Source organism: Oncorhynchus clarkii, chromosome 13 (assembly GCF_045791955.1).
Source record: "Oncorhynchus clarkii lewisi isolate Uvic-CL-2024 chromosome 13, UVic_Ocla_1.0, whole genome shotgun sequence".
Taxonomy (NCBI): Eukaryota; Metazoa; Chordata; class Actinopteri; order Salmoniformes; family Salmonidae; genus Oncorhynchus; species Oncorhynchus clarkii.
In genome coordinates this window covers 25397476-25418574 of record NC_092159.1, presented here as the reverse complement: position 1 = coordinate 25418574, position 21099 = coordinate 25397476, and the positions used below count along the sequence as shown (strand labels likewise).

The 21099-nt window shown below is 43.4% G+C and overlaps 1 protein-coding gene across 3 annotated transcripts; it reads right to left on the bottom strand.

Moving 5' to 3' along the window:
• Positions 1-327: 327 nt before the first annotated feature.
• LOC139424696 (N-acetyllactosaminide beta-1,3-N-acetylglucosaminyltransferase 2-like) lies at positions 328-19266 on the bottom strand. 3 transcript variants are annotated; one of them, XM_071176767.1, is made up of 3 exons: positions 19148-19266; positions 3908-4046; positions 328-2959 (listed from the first exon to the last, which is right to left on the bottom strand). In XM_071176767.1, the coding sequence occupies exon 3, from the start codon at positions 2933-2935 to the stop codon at positions 1730-1732; it is 1206 nt and encodes a 401-aa protein (XP_071032868.1). In that variant the 5' UTR covers positions 2936-2959; positions 3908-4046; positions 19148-19266; the 3' UTR covers positions 328-1729. The 3 variants fall into 3 exon arrangements, with proteins under 3 accessions (XP_071032868.1, XP_071032869.1, XP_071032871.1); XM_071176768.1 differs by lacking the exon at positions 19148-19266 and adding an exon at positions 5909-6379; XM_071176770.1 differs by lacking the exon at positions 19148-19266 and adding an exon at positions 4653-4796.
• Positions 19267-21099: the final 1833 nt, after the last annotated feature.

Genomic DNA, 21099 nt, shown 5'->3' with positions numbered 1-21099 from the left:
CTTGATATTCGTGTGCTTCTGGTCTATATGGGTTGTATCCACTAGGTGTCACTGCTACACTGTTGGTAAGTTTACTTGTCTTCTGCAGCTCAACTTCTCAGGTTCAACACAGATATTATATGTTATACCTTTATCTTACCAAGTACTTTATAAATACAAATATATTTGACAAGAAAGACACTTCCATCAATTTATTAATTATCCAATGGTAAAGATGTTTATTCTAAACATTTTATGTTTTGTATACAGTAGTGAACAGATAAAGAAAGATACCTTTAGTACCTTCATGATTCAGACCAACTTTGAAGAACGAGAGTGATTCCAAGGTTTGATGTTTGAATATTTTTTTATTCACTGTCATAAAAAATTGAAATACTCCAGGTATCCATCACATTTCTGAAAACATAAAAAGAAAACAGACATAGGGCATAAAATGGAGTTGGAAGTACAGACCCAGTTGATTCCATTATAGGCTTGTGAGTCACAGGAGGTTGGTGGCACCTTAATTGGGGAGGAGGGGCTCCTGGTAATGGCCGGAGTTGAACCAGTGGAATGGTATCAAATACAAACACATGGTTTGATGCCATCCCATTCACTCCATTCCAGTCATTATTGTTGAGCTGTCCTCCCCCCAGCAGCCTCCATTGTTGTGAGTATACAGGAAGAGCTCTACACATAACATCTCACTACAGCCTAAAAAAACACTGGGTCACAGGACTACTAACGCCTTAAAATTCTGGATTATTCAACAAATATTTATTCACCAAATGTGCAATTTTGTTTTATTAATACAAAAAAATACTTTAAAGCTGAGCTCCTCATAAGGTGAAATAGAGCCACTGGTCGCCCCAGGCACATTTGTTATTGTTTTGTTTATGAAACGGAGAAGAGGAGCTCGATAAGTGTGGTAAAACATATATATATATATATATATATATTACACACACTGAGTGTACAAAACATTAAGGATGCCTTCTCTTTCCATGACAAAGAATGACCAGGAGAAAGCTATGATGCCTTATTGATTGTCACTTGTTAAATCCACATCAATCAGTGTAGATTTTTAAGCCTTGAGATAATTGAGACATGAATTGTTTGTGTCCCATTCAGGGGGTGAAAGGACAAGACAAAATATTGAAGTGCCTTTGAACAGGGTTTGGTAGTAAGTGCCAGGCGCACCCGTTTGTGTCAAGAACTGTCTTGTTACTATTAAAAGAGATATGGATCCCCCTCCCAATCGTAGGTGATTTTCACATATGACTTATTGTGGCAAATTACATTTATTGCAAATGAAGGACCTGTTGTGCAATAGTGCTTGAAAAGTACATACAGTACAAGTACATTTATATTAATGATAAAACATTTGCCAAACACAGTCTTGAAGAGTTTACATGAATGGTTGCTCATGTAAAAAAATACTTTGGAATGCTTGAGATATATCAGCTGATTCTATTGAAGCTGGAACACATTGACTTGTGACGTGCTAGTCGGAACTAGGAAACTCAAAAATGTTCAACTTGCTAACTGGTTGAACACGGCACGTGTATAACTACAACTAATTAGCAAGTCAGAAAATTCAGAGTTCCAACTAGCACGTGAACCCAGCATTGCTACCGAACCTCAAGGATTTTGCGAATTCCACAAAAACCAAAGAAAGCACTTAGAACACATCAAAAAAATAGTGCACTATGTAGGGAATAGGGTGTAATATGGGATGCATGTAGATGTCTCACTGACAGTCCAATTCTGGATCGCTGAGCCAGGCCCAGATTTTGATCATCTCCTGCGGCGTCCTGCTGTGCACGAGCATTAAGCTCTTATACGTGCACGGGTTGCCCCTGTATTTCTCATCAATGTCAAACGTCCTGAAGCCCTTGTGCTTCTCCGGGACCAAGCCCAGCTTCTGGAGACACATCCCTGTGTAGACATCATCAATAGGATACAGCGCCACCTGCTGGGAGATGTTGTGCAACTGCAGTGCCAGTTCCCCCGAGTACAGGAACCCTCCTCCGCCGGCATAGGGAGGGTATGGCCCCACGAACACACTCTCTGGGATGAAGTACTTGAGCTTCCGGTCCCGGTGCGGGCCGGCGTTGGTGATTACATCCCCTATAAACAGATCCCTGGCCCTGATGTCTGGGAGATTGTGGAGGAAGTCTAAGATCCTCCAGGTGTTGACGAAGACGTCATCATCCCCCTTGAAGACAAAGCGGGCGTCGGGGCAACGCTGGCTGAACCAGTCCAGGAAGAGCACCTCTTTGAGGGTGAGGTTGAAGAAGGAGTCTCGGTAGTCCCACTGGAGGAGGTCCCCGTAAAGTCTGGCCTCGTGGCTGAGCATCCCAGACAAGTTGGGGAAGTGGTCGACTGCCACGGCATTTCCAAGGAGGAAGACCGTGGCTACAGTCCGATTGGCCAGAACGCCCACCCGCCCCCACGACTCCCGGATGGCCTGCCTCCGGTCGAAGTGGGGCGCCAGGGACTTGACGGCCAATAGGAGGTAGGGTTTGCTCTCGCATACGCGTGGCTGGTCCATGATCATCGGATACGAGCGGCAGCGCATGTGCTGCAGGAAGTCCTGGAAGCGGGGTGGCAGGGAGTTGTAGTCCTTCACCTGGGTGGTGACGCTGTAGTCCGGTTGGCAGGGGTCCGGGGACTTGGTGTCGTTGAGCCAATCAGGTAGCTCCAGGAGAGAGTCATTGGTCAAACCCAACATGAGGATGGGGTTGTAGATATAGTCCAGCCTCTGCTGCTCCTTATTCCAGAAGATCTCGCTGGTCATCTGCTTCTTCCAGAACCTCTTGGAGGGAATGCGTGGCTTCCGCTGGTCCCCCTTATCCTGGCCCAGGTTCCGAGACACACCCACAAGGATGAAGACGAAGACATTGAGTATCATCATCACACACAGCACCCTGGTTTTCTTCCGACCGCCGTGCATCTTGGCTCTCTGCAGTCTCTGGACCTGGACAGGAAGTGGTAGAGACAAACAGGAAGTAAGAGACCAAACCCAGAAGTTACAGACTTACAACGTACAGCGTATGAAGCGACCATAACGAGATCGGCAGACTTACAACAAACCCAGGAGGCATGGGCCCATTCAGAAACATAGTGAAGGGTAGTCGTGGGTCACAGCTGACGGCCTAAAGTTTTGAGGCAGTAGACTCAAGGAGAAATGTTTGAAGGTAAAGCAGGTTAGCGGGCCTTCTTGGCCAGTGCGTTGTTCGTGTCCAAGCCGGACCCAGCAGCAGCCGCATACCAGCCTGCTTTTCATCCCCTAATCCCAGAGGAATGAGCTTGTGCACATTTTTCTTTAACCCTTCTTGATTTCCTTCTCTTCCTCCCTCTCTTTCTACAATGCCCAGACGAGCATCATCATGCGGTCCCAATTCGAGGAGCTCTCCCCGTGACACCAATTACAGGTGGCAGTGTGTCAGTGTCATCTCAGGCTAAACTGGCCTCGCCACACAAAAAGAGCCACACATTTCCACGTGCATTATTCACGTCACTGAGAGCTTTCGTGAGCCCCAGGGCACTGGCATGTAAAGGGATCTCTATGATTGTGTCAATGGTAACAGAGTGTAAAATTAGACAAACAGAGCCTTGGATAGAAGCAGAACATGTCGTGATTTAATCATACAAATGATGACAATGGTAATGGCTTTAATTCAACACATGTACGTACGGTATCCTCATATATTTCCAATTTGGAAGTGAGGGTGAACATACAGGCCGTCATTGTAAATAAGAATTTGCTCTTAACTGACTTGCTGAGTTAAATAAAAGGTTAAATAAATAAATAAAAAATAAAAAAATACAGCTCTGTGTTTCAATCACCATGATCCAACCCACTGAGCCATTGTAATCACTTTTAGTTCCTCCCGCTGTTATCAAATGATATCTAGCATATTACCTGTGACTAGCAGGAAATGACTGGTCAGGCTGTTCCTGTGGTCCCGGCCCAGACCTTCTTAGCCCATGTGGGTCTCCTGCATGGGAGAAGGTTCTAGAAAGGGGAACTGAAACAGGACTGGTGTTCCTGCAGCAGCCACCTGGAAACAAACAACAAAAAAGACACAAGCACACAGCATGTCAACAACACTGCGTTTTTTCTCCCGGAAGGGCAGGCTTTTTCTCAAGGGGTTATAAAAGGGCTTGCGCAAACCAAAGTGCAATTAGCCATGCTTATACGCTCCCTACTGTAGCTAAGCCCTACCCTATCCCTCCAAAAAAGAACACACAGACAAAGAACTACAAATCCCTCCAAAGAACCTGGTTACAACAGAGGTGTTGCTGTAGTTACTAGAACCGTCACTGTAGATCATCTACTGAAAGCAATGGAATCCTGTACCTTTGACCTCAGAGTTTCTTACTTGTGAAAGTAGACGGAAGAATCTTAGCCTTTTAGGAAATGACGGTTGCTGATTGGCATTGCACCTCTTATAAACAAAACTAGACAGAGAGCTAGGCTACAGTAATTCAAAATATTGCTCTGCCGTGTGTGTGTGTTCAGCAGCAGCATGATACTCACAAGCTGTCAAATCTAACCAGACAAGTTGAGCTTTGAATGCCGAGTCACGAAAATGACCCCCCCCCAACTCACTTGCAGTGGCAGAATAGTGTGCGTCCCAAATGGTACCCTATTCCAAGCTGCTTACCTATTGCAGATTCAGTCTTCCTGCCTGGTGCAGGTCTACAATTTTGTTTCTGGTGTCCTTTGTCAGCTCTTTGGTCTTGGCCATAGTGGAGTTTGGAGTGTGACTGTTTGAGGTTGTGGACAGGTGTCTTTTATACTGATAACAAGTTCAAACAGGTACCATTAATACAGGTAACGAGTGGAGGACAGAGGAGCCTCTTAAAGAAGAAGTTACAGGTCTGTGAGAGCCAGAAATCTTGCTTGTTTGTAGGTGACCAAATACTTATTTTCCACCATAATTTGCAAATAAATTCATAAAAAATCCTACAATGTGATTTTCTGGATTTTTTTTCTAATTTTGTCTGTCATAGTTGAGGTGTATGATGAAAATTACAGGCCTCTCTCATCTTTTTAAGTTGGAGAACTTGCACAATTGGTGGCTGACTAAATACTTTTTTGCCCCACCGTATATATATATATGTCATTAAGTAGTAATATTGGACTCAATGAAGTAAACTGATGAAGTAAATACGATGTAACATAAAATAAACAACCACATCATAGTCCACTAAATCGTTACATAGTCTATCATTAGTTTACTTCATATGGTCAGTCATTAAACTTTAAGTAAAGGTTGAGGGAGGCACTTGGGCACATGCTGGAGAGGCCACACAGATAGAGACATCTTTATAAACATCTTTATTTGTATTTATTTTTTAAAATGTAACCTTTATTTAACTATTTGAGAGGGGGCCCCCATAATTAAACATCAGAAAAATGTGTTTACTGAAGCACAGATGACTCAGCAGTGTGATATCAACAGGACTTAACAGGCCAGCCACTGATAAGAAAGTGAGAAGTGCTAACTTGAAGGACATTAGGTTTGAAATACATACACTCATCTAAGTATTTATTTGGACAGTGAAGTTACATTTTTTTATGTGGCTCTATACTCCAGCACTTTGGATTGAATGTTTTATATGAGGCAACAGTACAGAATGTTACCTTTTATTTGTGGGGATATTTTCATACATATCTCTTATATTGTTTAGAAATATATGCACTTTATGTATCTAGTCCGCACATTTTAAGGTGTCAAGTATTTCGACAAATTAACTTATAATGTATTACATTTAGTCAAAATGTTAGTATTTTGGACCAATATAAGAGTTGAGGAAAGACTGACTCACTTCTTGTTTTTATAAGAAAATGAACATGTTGGAAATTCCAAATTGTTTCCATAGTCAACTTACACACGGCACTGACAAACACACTTACCCCACCACACATGCCACCAGGGGTCTTTTCACAGTCCTCAGGTCCAGAACAAATCCAAGGAAACATATAGTATTATACAGAACCATGAGTGCATGGAACTTCCTTCCATCTCATATAGTGCAAGTGAACAGCAAACCTGGTTTCAAAAAACAAATAAAGCAACACCTCACAGCACGATGTCTCTCCCCCATGTGACCTACTTGTTGTGTGCATGTACTGCCATGTACAGTATGTGGAACTGATAGATGCACACACACACGACATGCTCATGTTTTTGAATGTATGCAAATTGTAAAGTCTTTTGTCTGTAATGTCTTCTTCGTTATTTGTCGGACCCCAGTAAGACTAGCTGTCGCCATTGGCGTCGGCTAGTTGGGATCCTAATAAATCAAATCAAAATCCCAGCACACAATGACTACGTCAAGCTTGTGACTCTACAAACTTGTTGGATGTATTTTCCGTTGTTGTTGTTGTGTTTCAGATGATGTTGTGACCGGTAGAAATGAATGGTAAATAATGTATGGTCATTTTGGAGTTGTTTTTTAAAATCGTAAATAAGAAAATATGTTTCTGAACACTTCTGCATTAATGTGGATGCTACCATGATTACGGATCATCGTGAATCCTGAATAATAATGAGAAAGTTACAGATGCACAAAAGTCATGCCCCCAAAACATGCTAACTCTTACCATTAGCAAGTTTGCAGAGTCACAAGCTTCATGTAGTCATTACATGTTATGAATAGGGGACCAAATACTACACTTTTGACTAAAGGAAATACACTAGAAGTGAATTTGTCCAAATACTGATGATACATTCAAATGGGGGGGGGGGGGGGGGGCTAGATACATAAAGTGCTTTCATTTCTAAAACGGTAAAACCGATATGAAAATAACCTCAAATAAAAGGTGATGTTCTGTATTCTCGCCTCATGTAGAACATTTGATTTCAAATCCAAAAATGCTGGAATATAGAGCCACATTTTAAGTTTAGCTTCACTGTCCAAATAAATATGTAAGGGGACATGTGAATGATATAGATTTCAAAGGTTACTATGGACCTCTAGTGATGTAAGCCACTGATGTAAAAGTGACAATTGAATGAGCATGCTAACTGTTAACTCGAAGGACATTTGGTATGAGGAGAGAAATATACACATGTGAATGATGTAGATTTTCATGGTTACTTTGGTTGGCTCTGGAGTGTCATAAATGGAGATAATGGAGAATAGAGTGCCTCTCAATGCTCCCTCATCAAATACAAAAGGAAAACATTGAATTACTAATAGGCTAGTCTCTTTTCACAGATGCTGTGAGACTAGTCATAGGCCTACATATGGAGCAACACGTTTGAGATGGATGTAGTGTACAGTTGGAGTGTACAGTGTGTGTGTGTGTGGCCTCCCCAGCACATGTCCAAGCGTCTCCCTCTGAACCATTACTTACCCTGTCAGTGAAGAATATGCAACAGACAAAAGGATTTTGACAGTATCACTTCATAACCATTTGGTTTCTATGGTGAATTTCCCTTTGGAATCCCATTAGGTCTCAAATAACTGTTTCAATCAATGGTTCTACCTAGTGTTCCATATATCCAGAAATGACTGCCTCTCTCTCCCCCTCCTCCTAATGCATGCTATGCTATTAGATGAGCAACTGCTAGCAATCAGGTACTCAATGAAAACACAGACTGAGCCCCTTGTAGACTATACTGGTCACACACTGAGTGTATAAAACATTAGGAACACCTTCCTAATAATGAGTTGCATCCCCTTTTGCCCTCAAAAAAGCTCTACAAGGTGTTGAAAGCATTCCACAGGGACGCTTGCCCATATTGACTCCAATGCTTCCCACAGTTGATTCAAGTTGGCTAGATGTCCTTAGCAAGGTGGACCATTCTTGATACACACAGGAAACTGTTGAACGTGAAAAATCCAGCAAGGTTGCAGTTCTTGACACAAACCTGTGCGCCTGGCACTTACTAGCAAACACCATTCAAAGGCACTTAAATATTTTGTCTGGCCCATTAACCCTCTGAATGGCACACATACACAATCCACATCTCAATTGTCTCAAGGCTTAAAAATCCTTCTTTAACCTGTCTCTTCCCCTTCATCTACAATGCATTTGGAAAGTATTCAGACCCCTTGACTTTTTCCTAATTTTGTTACGTTACAGCCTTATTCTAAAACTGATTAAATCGTTTTTTTTCTCTCATCAATCTACACACAATACCCCATAATTATATATTTTTTGCAAAGTAATAAAAATTGTAAAACTGAAAAAATAAACATTTACATAAGTATTCAAACCCTTTACTCAGTACTTTGTTGAAGCACATTTTTGCAGTGATTACAGCCTCGAGTCTTCTTAGGTATGATGCTACAAGCTTGGCACACTTGTATTTGGAGAGTTTCTCCCACAACGACCCTCTCAAGCTCTGTCAAGTTGAATGGGGAGCATTGCTGCATAGAGATTTTCAGGTCTCTCCAGAGATGTTCGATCGGGTTCAAGTCTGGGCTCTGGCTGTGCCACTCAAGGACATTCAGAAACTTATCCCAAAGCCACTCCTGCGTTGTCTTGGCTGTGTGCTTAGGGTCGTTGTCCTGTTGGAAGGTGAACCTTCCTGAGAGGTCCTGAGCACTCTGGAGTAGGTTTTCATCAAGGAGCTCTCTGTACTTTGCTCCATTTATTTTTCCCTTAATCCTGACTAGTCTCCCAGTCCTTGCCGCTGAAAAAAATCCCCACAGCATGATCCTGCCACCATGCACAACGCATCATCGGGGGCAAACTACCTGCCCTCCAGGACACCTACACCACCCGATGTCACAGGAAGGCCATAAAGATCATCAAGGACAACAACCACCGAGCCACTGCCTGTTCACCCCGCTATCATCCAGAAGGCGAGGTCAGTACAGGTGCATCAAAGCTGGGACCGAGAGACTGAAAAACAGCTTCTATCTCAAGGCCATCAGACTGTTAAACAGCCACCACTAACATTGAGTGGCTGCTGCCAACACACTGACTCAACTCCAGCCACTTTAATAATGGGAATTGATGGGAAATGATGTAACATATATCACTAGCCACTTTAAACAATGTTACCTAATATAATGTTTACATACCCTACATTATTCATCTCATATGTATACGTATATACACTGTACTCTATCATCTACTGCATCTTTATGTAATACATGTATCACTAGCCACTTTAACTATGCCACTTTGTTTACATACTCATCTCATATGTATATACTGCACTCAATACCATCTACTGTATCTTGCCTATGCCGCTCTGTACCATCACTCATTCATATATCTTTATGTACATATTCTTTATCCCCTTACACTTGTGTCTATAAGGTAGTAGTTTTGGAATTGTTAGCTAGATTACTTGTTGGTTATTACTGCATTGTCGGAACTAGAAGCACAAGCATTTCGCTACACTCGCATTAACATCTGCTAACCATGTGTATGTGACAAATAACATTTGATTTGATTTGACCATGCTTTTAGGTGCCTTTTGGCAAACTCTAAGCGGGCTGTCATGTGCCTTTTACTGAGTGGCTCCCATCTCTCAAAAAATCCAAGATGGCATAGCAGTCAGGCATCTTTGTCTTCGTCTTGTCGTGTCCCGTGTATATATATTTTTTCTTCGCATATATTTTTAAACATTTTTCTTAACCTCAACTTCAACATACTCTCCTGCAACCCGCCTCACCCAATGTGGTATGGATCTGCTATTTTCTTTACTTTAGAACCGAAACCCCCAACAGAAAGTACTAGCTAGTAGTCAGCTAGCCACTGCTAGCGGTCATCAGCTAACCTTTAGCCCGGACAACTCCTGCCAGTCTGCATAGCGCGATTCAACCCAGCGCATATTGGACTTCTTCTTCCCCATATCTCCGGATTCCTACCGCAAGCTCTGAACCTTTTCACCTGGATCATCGCAGCTAGCTAGCTGCTACTCCTGGCTAACATCTCTGTCCCGTAGTAAGCACCAATTAGCCTGGAGCTAGCCTATGCTAGGCCCATCTCCCGGCTAGCTGAAGAGGTCCATCAGCCACTCCATCAGCCACGCCTCTAGCCGTACCCTTATCCTACTCCTCCTCTGTTCCTCTGGTGATGTAGAGGTTTGTCCAGGCCCTGCAGTGCCTCGCTCCACTCCCATTCCCTAGGCGCTCTCATTTGTTGACTTTTGTAACCGTAAAGCCTTGGTTTCATGCATGTTAACATTAGACGCCTCCTCCCTCAGTTTGTTTTATTCACTGCTTTAGCATACTCTGCCAACCCGGATGTCCTAGCTGTGTCTGAATCCTGGCTTAGGAAGGCCATCAAAAACCCTGAAATGTTTATCCCCGTTTTAACATTTTCCGACAAGATAGAACTGCCAAAGGGGGCGGAGTTGCAATCTACTGCAGACATAACCTGCAGACATCCGTCTTACTATCCAGGTCTGTGCCCAAACAATTTGAGATTCTACTTTTAAAAATCTTCCTTTCCAGAAACAAGTCTCTCACTGTTGCCACTTGCTATAGATCACCTTCTGCCCCCAGCTGAGCCCTGGACACCATATGTGAATTGATTGCCCCCCATTTATCTTCAGAGCTCGTGCTGTTAGGTGACCTAAACTGGGACATGCTTAACACCCTGGCCATCCTACAATCCAAGCTTGATGCCCTCAATCTCACACAAATTATCAATGAGCCTACCAGGTACAACCCCAAATCCGTAAACACAGGCACCCTCATAGATATTGTTATGTTCTTTTAATTACTGATGTCCCCTTTAAGGATGGAGCACCCTTGGTCATGCTCAGTATTGTTCTATGTTATTCTGGTACTAACTAGTTTGAGTAAATGTGAAGCTCCAGTTAAATTGCTTGTATTCAGAGTCTTTCTTATTACATAAATAAGTACTAAGTGTTAAGACACTACAATGGTGACGAGGATGATTACCTGCAGTGTGCATCACGAATACAGATGGAGTTCGTAGGAAGAGAGGAAGATTTTGACCCTGTAGCACAACAGCTAGCAAGCAGTGAAGACGAGGGGAGAGCTGACGACAACGAGGCGGCAGATCAAAGACCCGTGGAGCCGGAGGTAAAGAGAATGGCTAGCATCGGGAAAATAGATGTGTTTGATGCCACGCAAGAAAACTGGGCAACTTACATTGAACGACTGGAACAGTACTTCATTGCAAACGACATTGCTGATAACAAAAGAGTTTAATTGGCCCAAAAACATACAGTTTGCTAAGAGATCTGACTGCCCCTCTGAAGCCCTCAAATAAAACATTCACAGAGATTGTGGAGATATTGCAAAATCACCTATCACCTAAACCACTCCTCATCGCGGAACGTTTTCGTTTCCACAAGAGAGATCAGAATGAGGGGGAGGGTGTTAGTACATATGTAGCAGTGTTGAAGAAACTGTCTGAACATTGCCAGTTGGGAGAGAACCTAAATGACACATTAAGGGATAGATTTGTTTGTGGACTGAAACATGAACACATTCAAAAACGTTTGCTCACAGAATCAGAGCTCACATTTGCAAAGGCTGTTGAAATTGCTGTGGCTATGGAAATCGCGACTAAAGATTTATTTGAGTTGCAAAGTAAAAGAAGTACTGACCTGACAAATTTCCCTGCACAAGTTTTCACGCAGTCGACAGCGCCCCCGTGTGGCCGAAAAATGCAACAGGTGTGACAGAGATGGTCACAGAGCAGAGGACTGCCGTTTCAAAGACGAAATTTGTCACAAATGCAGTGGAAGGGGGCACATTCAAAGAGCATGCAGTCACAACAGGAAAACTGAGAAAATGAAAGGGTCTGTGAATGCACTAGCAGAGAACAGTGGCAGTGATTCAGATGAACGATTAATTGGTACAATGGAGTTAAACACAGTGACTTCTCCCAGCAGTAGCATAATATGGGTGACACCAGAAATCAAAGGCAAACCCCTCAAAATGAAGCTGGACACAGGATCTGCAGTGTCTATAATTTCCACTACTGTCTACAATGAGCACTTTAAGGCTATCAAGCTGAAGAACACAAATGTGTTGCTGAAGACATACTCAGGAGAGAGATTGAGCCCAATGGGGGCGTTGCAGGTCAGAGTGCATTATGGGGGGCAAACACAGCAATTACAGCTGTATGTGGTGCCTGGAACTGCCCCCCCCCATTATTTGGCAGGGAATGGCTTTCAAAAATAAAGCTGAATTGGTGTGACTTGAAAATGCTCCACACGTTCCAGTCTAAAGAGAAAGGCACAGACCAAACACTGGAACACTTGCGAAAGAAATACAACACAGTTTTCAGTGATCAGATGGGAACAGTAAAAGGCTTCACAGCAAAACTTGTACTAAGAGATGACGCAACCCCAAAATTCTGCAAAGCCAGATCTGTTCCATACTCCCTGAGACCAAAGGTGGAAGCGGAAATCGATCGCTTGCAGGATACAGGGATCCTGACGAAAGTGGACAGAAGCGAATGGGCCACACCCATAGTTCCTATTGTGAAGAAAGACGGGTCTGTTAGAATGTGTGGGGACTTCAAGGTAACTGTGAATTCAATGTTGCATGTGGACCAATACCCCCTACCACGTCTGGATGACATCTTTGCTGCACTAGCTGGTGGGAAACACTTCAGTAAAATCTATCTGAAACAGGCTTACCTGCAGCTACCGGTTGAAGAGAGTTCCAAACAGTACCTGACAATAAACACACACAAAGGTCTATACAGGTATAACCGCCTGGTTTTTGGCATTGCATCAGCCCCAGCCATTTGGCAACGAACTATTGACCAGATTTTGCAAGGAATCCCAGGACCCAGTGTATCCTGGATGACATGATCATAACAGGACACACCGACAAAGAGCACCTGGCTAACCTGGAAGAGGTCCTGAAAAGACTGAAAGAGTATGGTCTACAGGCAAACTTAAAGAAGTGTGAGTTCTTCAAAGACAAGATTGTCTTCTGTGGACATGAGATTGACTGCAATGGATTGCACAAAACACAGGACAAAATCGAGGCAGTGGTACAGGCACCACGACCACAAAATATCACAGAAGTGAGATCTTTCACGGGACTGATCAATTACTACAGAAGATTCCTCCCAAACCTTTCAGCAGTACTCCAGCCTCTAAATCAGCTCCTGGAAAAGAATAGGACATGGCGGTGGACAGAGCAGTGTGAAAATGCATTTCTGGAGGCAAAACGGCTCATAACATCTGAACAGGTCCTGATGCATTACGACCCTGAAATGCCAGTGAAGTTGGCTTGTGATGCGTCCCCTTATGGATTAGGGGCAGTCCTTTCACACACACTGAAAGATGGGTCAGAGAGGTCAGTTGCATTTGCGTCACGAACATTGAATGATGCAGAGAAAAACTACTCACAAATCGACAAAGAAGCACTGGCACTAGTGTGGGGCGTCAAGAAATTCCACGCATACCTATTTGGCAAGCGTTTCACACTGGTTACAGATCACCAGCCGTTGCTTTCCATTTTCAGTCCAAAGAAAGGCATTCCGGCAATGACAGCAGCCAGGTTACAGCGATACGCCCTGTTCCTTGCCAGTCATATGTATGACATTGAGTTTAAGCCGTCATCCCTCCACACAAATGCAGATGGATTATCCAGACTGCCTTGTACAAGAGAAAGACAAAGGAGGGTGGATGCAGTGGACATGTTCCATACCACTCAGCTCGAGGCACTACCAGTCACAAGCACAGTTATCAAACAGGAGACAAGGAAAGATGTGACCTTGTCAAAAGTGTACACCTACACCATGTCAGGATGGCCAGCTACTGGCAGAAAGGAGCGGACTCCGTATTTCCAGCAGAGAAACGAAATTACAACGTACCAAGGATGTTTGATGTGGGGAATGAGAGTCATGATACCCCAGAAATGCCAACATCTAGTCTTGCAGCAACTACATGAAGGTCATGTTGGAATTGTCAAAATGAATCTGCTCGCAAGGAGCCACTTCTAGTGGCCAGGTCTGGACCAACAGATAGAAAATATGGCAAAGAACTGTAGCGGATGTTTGGAAACCCTTTACATGCCTGCTCCTGTCCCAGTCCACCCATGGGAATGGCCCGCAGAGCCATGGCAGAGAATTCATGTGGACTACGCTGGTCCCTTTGAAAAGCACATGTTTCTTGTTATAGTTGATGCCCATTCCAAATGGCCAGAGGTGTTTTGCACTGACTCCTCCACCTCAGCTTAGACGATAGAGTGTCTCAGAACAACGTTTGCACGCTTCGGTTTGCCGCTGCAGCTGGTAAGTGACAACGCGCAAGCTTTTGTAAGTGATGAGTTTACAAGATTCATGTCAGTAAATGGAATCAAACACTCAACCTCAGCTCCGTACCACCCTGCCACCAATGGGTTGGCAGAACGCTTTGTGCAAACCCTAAAGCAAGGACTCCGTGCAGCAAAACGAGACGAAGGGACTTTGCAAACAAAACTGGCCAAGTTCCTGGCCTCCTACCGAAACACTCCACATGCCACGAAAGCCCAGCCGCACTGATGTTCGGGAGGCCTCTCCGCACACAGCTGGACATCATGAAGCCAAACAGGCGTAATGAAGTGCTGAACAAACAAGCCAAGATGCTCTCCGGTGGCCGGGAGCGCCATCTCCAAACAGGACAGGAAGTGATGGTGCGAGACTACAGAAGAGGAGGGAAATGGACAAGAGGGACCGTACACACACAAACGGGACCCAGAACTTACCAGGTTCAAGTGAGCCCAGACATAATGTGGCTGCGTCACATTAACCAAATGCATTCCACGGAAAACAGCACAACAATCGAGAGAGAACAGGCACAGAGAGCTCCTGAGAGTGACACACAGGGAACTGTAGAGGACGGTGGGGCAGTAGAGAGACCCCAGGCTGAAAGAAGGGATTGTGTTGATGAAGGTGCTGCTATAGCAGACGCTATAATGGAACAAGCACACACTGAGGATGTTCAGGAGCCTCCAGACAATCCGAGGCGCTACCCAGAACGAAGGCACCATCCACCAGACAGACTAGACAAATAAACAAACAAAAACGAACTGTTCAAGTTCAAAGATGCAAAATAACTACAAGTTCTGGGAAATGTTTCAGTTGTGGTTTGGTAAAAGTAAGTGATTGTATAAGAGAAGGAATGTTATGTTCTGTTAATTACTGATGTCCCCTTTAAGGATGGAGCACCCTTGGTCATGCGCAGTGTTGTTCTATGTTATTCTGGTACTAACTAGTTTGAGTAAATGTGAAGCTCCAGTTCAATTGCTTGTATTCAGAGTCTTTCTTATTACATCAATAAGTACTAAGTGTTAAGACACTACAGATATCATCCTAACCAACCTACCCTCCAAATACACCTCTGCTATCTTCAACCAGGATCTCAGCGATCACTGCCTCATTGCCTGCGTCCGTAATGGGTCTGCGGTCAAACGACCACCCCTCATCACTGTCAAACGCTCCCTAAAACACTTTAGCGAGCAGGCCTTTCTAATCGACCTGGCCGGGGTATCCTGAAAGGATATTGACCTTATCCCGTCAGTAGAGGATGCCTGGTTATTCTTTAGAAGTGCTTTCCTCACCATCTTAAATAAGCATGCCCCATTCAAAAGAATGTAGAACCAGGAACAGATATAGCCCTTGGTTCACCTGTGGCGTACTGCCTTAGTATCGAATAGCCCCCGCGATATGCAACTTTTCAGGGAAGTTAGGAACCAACATACACAGGCAGTTAGGGAAGCATAGGCTAGCTTTTTCAAACAGAAATTTGCATCCTGTAGCACAAACTCCGAAATGTTCTGGGACACTGTAAAGTCCATGGAGAATAAGAGCGCCTCCTCCCAACTGCCCACTGCACTGAGGCTAGGAAACACTGTCACCACCGATAAATCCACGATAATTGAGAATTTCAACCCCTACCCCGGTCAACAGCACTGCAACCCCACAGCAACTGGCCCAAGCCTTCCCCATTTCTCCTTCACCCAAACCAAGATAGCTGATGTTTTGAGCTGCAAAATCTGGACCCCTACAAATCAGCCGGGCTAGACAATCTGGACCCTCTCTTTCTAAAATGATCCGCCGAAATTGTTGCAACCCATATTACTAGTCTGTTCAACCTCTCTTTCGTATCATCTGAGATCCCCAAAGATTGGAAAGCTGCTGCGGTCATCCCACTCTTCAAAGGGGGAGACACTCTAGACCCAAACTGATACAGACCTATATCTATCCTACTCTGCCTTTCTAAGGTCTTCGAAAGCCAAGTTAAACAGATCACCGACCATTTCGAATCCCACCGTACCTTCTCCACTATGCAATCTGGTTTCCGAGCTGGTCATGGGTGCACCTCTGTCACGCTCAAGGTCCTAAACGATATCATAACCACTATCGATAAGAGACAATACCATGCAGCTTTATTCATTGACCTGGCCAAGGCTTTCAACTCTGTCAATCACCACAATCGGCAGACTCAATAGCCTTGGTTTCTCAAATGACTGCCTGACCTAGTTCACCAACAACTTCTCAGACAGAGTTCAGTGTGTCAAATCGGAGGGCCTGTTGTCCGAAACTCTGGCAGTCTCTATGGGGGTGCTACAAGGTTAAATTCTCGGGCCGACTCTTTCCTCTGTATACATCAATGATGTCGCTCTTGCTGCTGGTGATTCTCTGATCCACCTCTATGCAGGCGAGCACCATTCTGTATACTTCTGGCCCTTCTTTTGACACTGTGTTAACTAACCTCCAGATGAGCTTCAATGCCATTCAACTCTCCTTCCGTGGCCTTCAACTGCTCTTAAATGCAAGTAAAACTAAATGCATGCTCTTCAACCGTTCGCTGCCCACACCTGCCCGCCCATCCAGCATCACTACTCTGGACGGTTCTGACTTAGAAAATGTGGACAACTACAAATACCTAGTTGTCTGGTTAGACTGTAAACTCTTCTTCCAGACTCACATTAAGCATCTCCAATCCAAAACTAAATCTAGAATCAGCTTCCTATTTCGCAACAAAGCATCCATCACTCATGCTGCCAAACATACCCTCGTAAAACTGACTATTCTGCCGATCCTTGACTTCAGCGATGTCATTTACAAAATAGCCTCCAACACTCTACTCAGCAAATTGGATGCAGTCTATCACAGTGCCATCCGTTTTGTCACCAAAGCCCCATATACTGCCCACCACTGTGACCTGTATGCTCTCGTTAGCTGGCCCTCGCTTCATATTTGTCATCAAACCCACTGGCTCCAGGTCATCTATAAGTCTTGGCTAGGTAAAGCCCCACCTTATCTCAGCTCACTGGTCACCATAGCAGTACCCACACGTAGCACGCACTCCAGCAGGTATATTTCACTGGTCACCCCCAAAGCCAATTCCTACTTTGGCCATCTTTCCTTCCAGTTCTCTGCTGCCAATGACTGGAACTAATTGCAAACATCACTGAAGCTGGAGACTCATATCTCCCTCACTAACTTTAAGCAACAGCTGTCAGAGCAGCTCACAGATCAGTGCACATAGCCCATCTGTAAATACCCCATCCAACTACCTCATCCCCATACTGTTATTTATTTATTATTTTTGCTCCAGTACCTCTACTTGCACATTAATCTTCTGCACATCTATCACTCCGCTGTTTAATTGCTAACTTGTAATTATTTCGCCACTATGGCCTATTTATTGCCTTACCTCCCTTATCTTACCTCATTTGCACACACTGTATATAAACTTTTTTCTATTGTGTTATTGACTGTATGTTTGTTTATTCCATGTGTAACTCTGTGTTGTTGTTTGTTTCGCACTGCTTTGCTTTATCTTGGCCAGGTTGCAGTTGTAAATAAGAACTTGTTCTCAACTAGCCTACCTGGTTAAATAAAGGTGAAATAAATCAAATAAAAATCTACCCACTCTACCATAAAGGCCTGATTGGTGGAGTGCTGCAGAGATGCATGTCTTTCTGGAAGGTTCTTCCATCTCTACAGAGGAACTTTGGAGCTTTGTCGGAGTGACCATTGGGTTCTTGGTTCCCTCCCTGACCAACGACCTTGTCCCCCAATTGCTCAGTTTGTCCGGGCAGCCAGCTCTAAGAAGAGTCTTGGTGGTTCCAAACTTCTTCCATTTAAGAATGATGGAGGCCACTGTGTTCTTTGGGACCTTCAATGCTGCCGACATTTTTCGGTACCCTTCCCCAGATCTGTGCCTCGACACAATTCTGATTCAGAGCTCTACGGACAATTCCTTCAACCTCATGACTTGGTTTTTCCTCTGACATGCACTATTGGACGTTATCTACACAGGTGTCTGCCTTTCTGAATCATGTCCAATCAATTGAATTTACGACAGGCGGACATAGCAAAGGGTCTGAATACTTATGTTGTTGGCCACTGTTTCAAATACTAAATTATTTTCGTAAGTAAGTCACTATATTTATAGAACATTATATGAAAAGGGCCCATTTGGTCGCAATTAATTAGCTTGGTTTCTCAGAGATCAAACTATATTTCAACAAAATAATGTTGCAAGAATGCTAATCCTATCGGTTTCTAACTACAGAAACAATTTCTGAACAATAAGAGATGGCGGATGTCATGGCTTGATGAAATGACATTGAACGACCCATTATGAAGTAATTATCAACAGTTCCTATGTTCATTACAGGTGATTAACTAAGTCATCTTTCCCCTAGAAACAATGATGATTCATAATATAATCTAACATTGATCAAATACTCGTATTTATAGGAGCAAAACTGATGGAAGCAAAATTAATAACGTTCATATGTTTTTCTATCTGGCATACGTAGCTATGGTGGCGTTGCAATATTACAATCTAATATAATGTTTGCTATAGCAGCAGGACTCAAACGCAATTACTGGTCTTCTAAGTTATAATATGCTAACCAATACGGTTAAACAGCATGTATTCTCTAAACCTGGTTGCTGTACTTTACCTGAATAGCAAAGTTTCCAATCCAAGGAGCCACATTTTGGCCCACAGCCTACAAAACGAGTTTATATGAATATACTCCTTTTCCGCAAAAAGTTACAAGAAACATAACTTTAGAGTGAGGCGCCTATGCTCACTATAAGCAATCCATGTTAGTTTAATATTTCATAGATCACAGTAGAAGTCCTGTGTAAAGTGAAAGTCCAGGACTTGCCAAAATGAGAGAGAAAGAACACGCCATAGTAACGTTCGGGGTCTGTTCCTCTCTGATCTCGACTTCTACTCACCCTCCGCATTTTCAGGAAGAGGAAAATTCCAGCCTGCGTTCTGATCAGTGGGAGAAATAATAATATTCGTATTTTTTTCTTAGCGTAACGTTTGAGGGGCACGACTCCTCCTTGAATTATGTGACGTACCCTTTGATATTAACTAGGGGCAGCGTGTTTCCTTTTTTTGTGTACTTTACTGAATATGTTGGGAGAGCATGTCATTTAGATTTCTCATATTATAAAACCAAAGTAGAGCACTTTCATTTCCCTCGCTATACAAGTAGACAGAGACAGAATGAAATGCGTGAATTCAGTTGAATGCATAGTATACATGGCTTCAAATATTGTTTCAGTTAATGTTGTTTGTTAATGAGGATCACCGACAATGACTAACCCACATCCTCATGTCACCCTCCCCCAAGTCAACTCGGTTATGACAGTGTTTCTGTCGCAGGTTGTATATTATTGTCATGAATCTTGCCCTGGAGGCAGCTCTACAGAGTGATCACTATAGCTCGCACAGCCACAAAGTAATACAATTGAATTTTAAAACTAACTCTAACCTTAACCACACCTATAACACTAAAAATAATAATTGGCGACGCCACTAGGCCAATGTGTTACTTTGCAGCTGGCGCAGTTAGCGTAAATCGCTCCGTTCTGCCTCCAGGGCAAGATTCATGACAATAAATGTCAACCTGCGTTTCTGTCTTGCCTTTACAGAACCAAAAGCTCCACTGTGATTACCATCTATTTTATGAGCTTGCGGTTCCAAGTTCATATGTGGACTCCATAATTAAATGTGTTGTTTGTATCTTTATGGGTAGATAGAGAGTATATACACTGTATACAAAACATTAAGAACACCTTCCTAATGTGGAGTTGCACCACCCTTTGTCCTCAGAACAGCATCAATTTGCTGGGGCATGGACTCTACAAAGGTATTGAAAGTGTTCCACAGGGATGCTGGCCCATAATGACTCCAATGCTTCCCACTGTTGTGTCATGTTGGCTGGAAGCCCTTTGGGGGATGGACCATACAGACAGGAAACTGTTGAGCATGTAAAAACCCAGCAGCATTGCAGTTCTTGACACAAACTGGTGCGCCTGGAACCTACTACCATAACCCGTTCAAAGGCACTTCAATCTTTTGTCTTGCTCATTTACCCTCTGAATGACACACATGCAAAATCTATGTCTCAAGGCTTACACATCCTTCTTTAATCTGTCTCCTTCCCTTCATCTACACTGATTGAAGTGGATTTAACAAGTGACATCAATAAGGGATCATAGCTTTCACCTGTATTCAACTGGTCAGTCTATCATGTACAGAGAAGGTGTTCCTAATGTTTTGTATACTGTAAGTGATAGGCTTTAATATACAAAATTCAAGGCTCTATACAGCAAGGCAGTTTTCAAATGAATGACTAAACAAAATTGGCTGAAGATTTCAGTGAAATATAGTAGGATGTAATGTTGGATGAAATGTTGTAGAAAGTAAATCCTCTTATGCAGAGGTTTCGGCCGGTGATTCAAGACTACAGGTGTTTCTGGTACACCATCTCTGCCTCACATGCTTCAACTTCCTCTTTACAGTAATCTTATAGTACGTCCTCTTTGACATAACTTTCTCAGCAGTGTCACGCTGGCCGTTTCCTCCTTCGGGGAAGTAGTGTTGTGAGCTTTTCCTTTACTTGAGAATGGCAAAAGCCCTGTGTTCTCCAGTCAACACAACACCATTAAGACTCTCTAAAAAGGAAGTGACAATGCAATTAAATCCATTTCATGCCTCTCAAAGTTCCTAATTTCCCAGTTCAATAATCAACTCTGGTTGCGACACACACTTGCTTATTTACATATTAACTAGATTCAACTTTGAGTGTCACCACCCCACCTGTATTTGGCAGGACTCTGTAGCACAGTTGTCATGCTCGTTCATAACTGGTAATGTGTGGTATTTAGCACTCAAA

Bases quoted from the DNA above. Each gene is read 5' to 3' on its own strand.
- LOC139424696 (XM_071176767.1), bottom strand. From the start codon at position 2,935: ATGCACGGCGGTCGGAAGAAAACCAGGGTGCTGTGTGTGATGATGATA.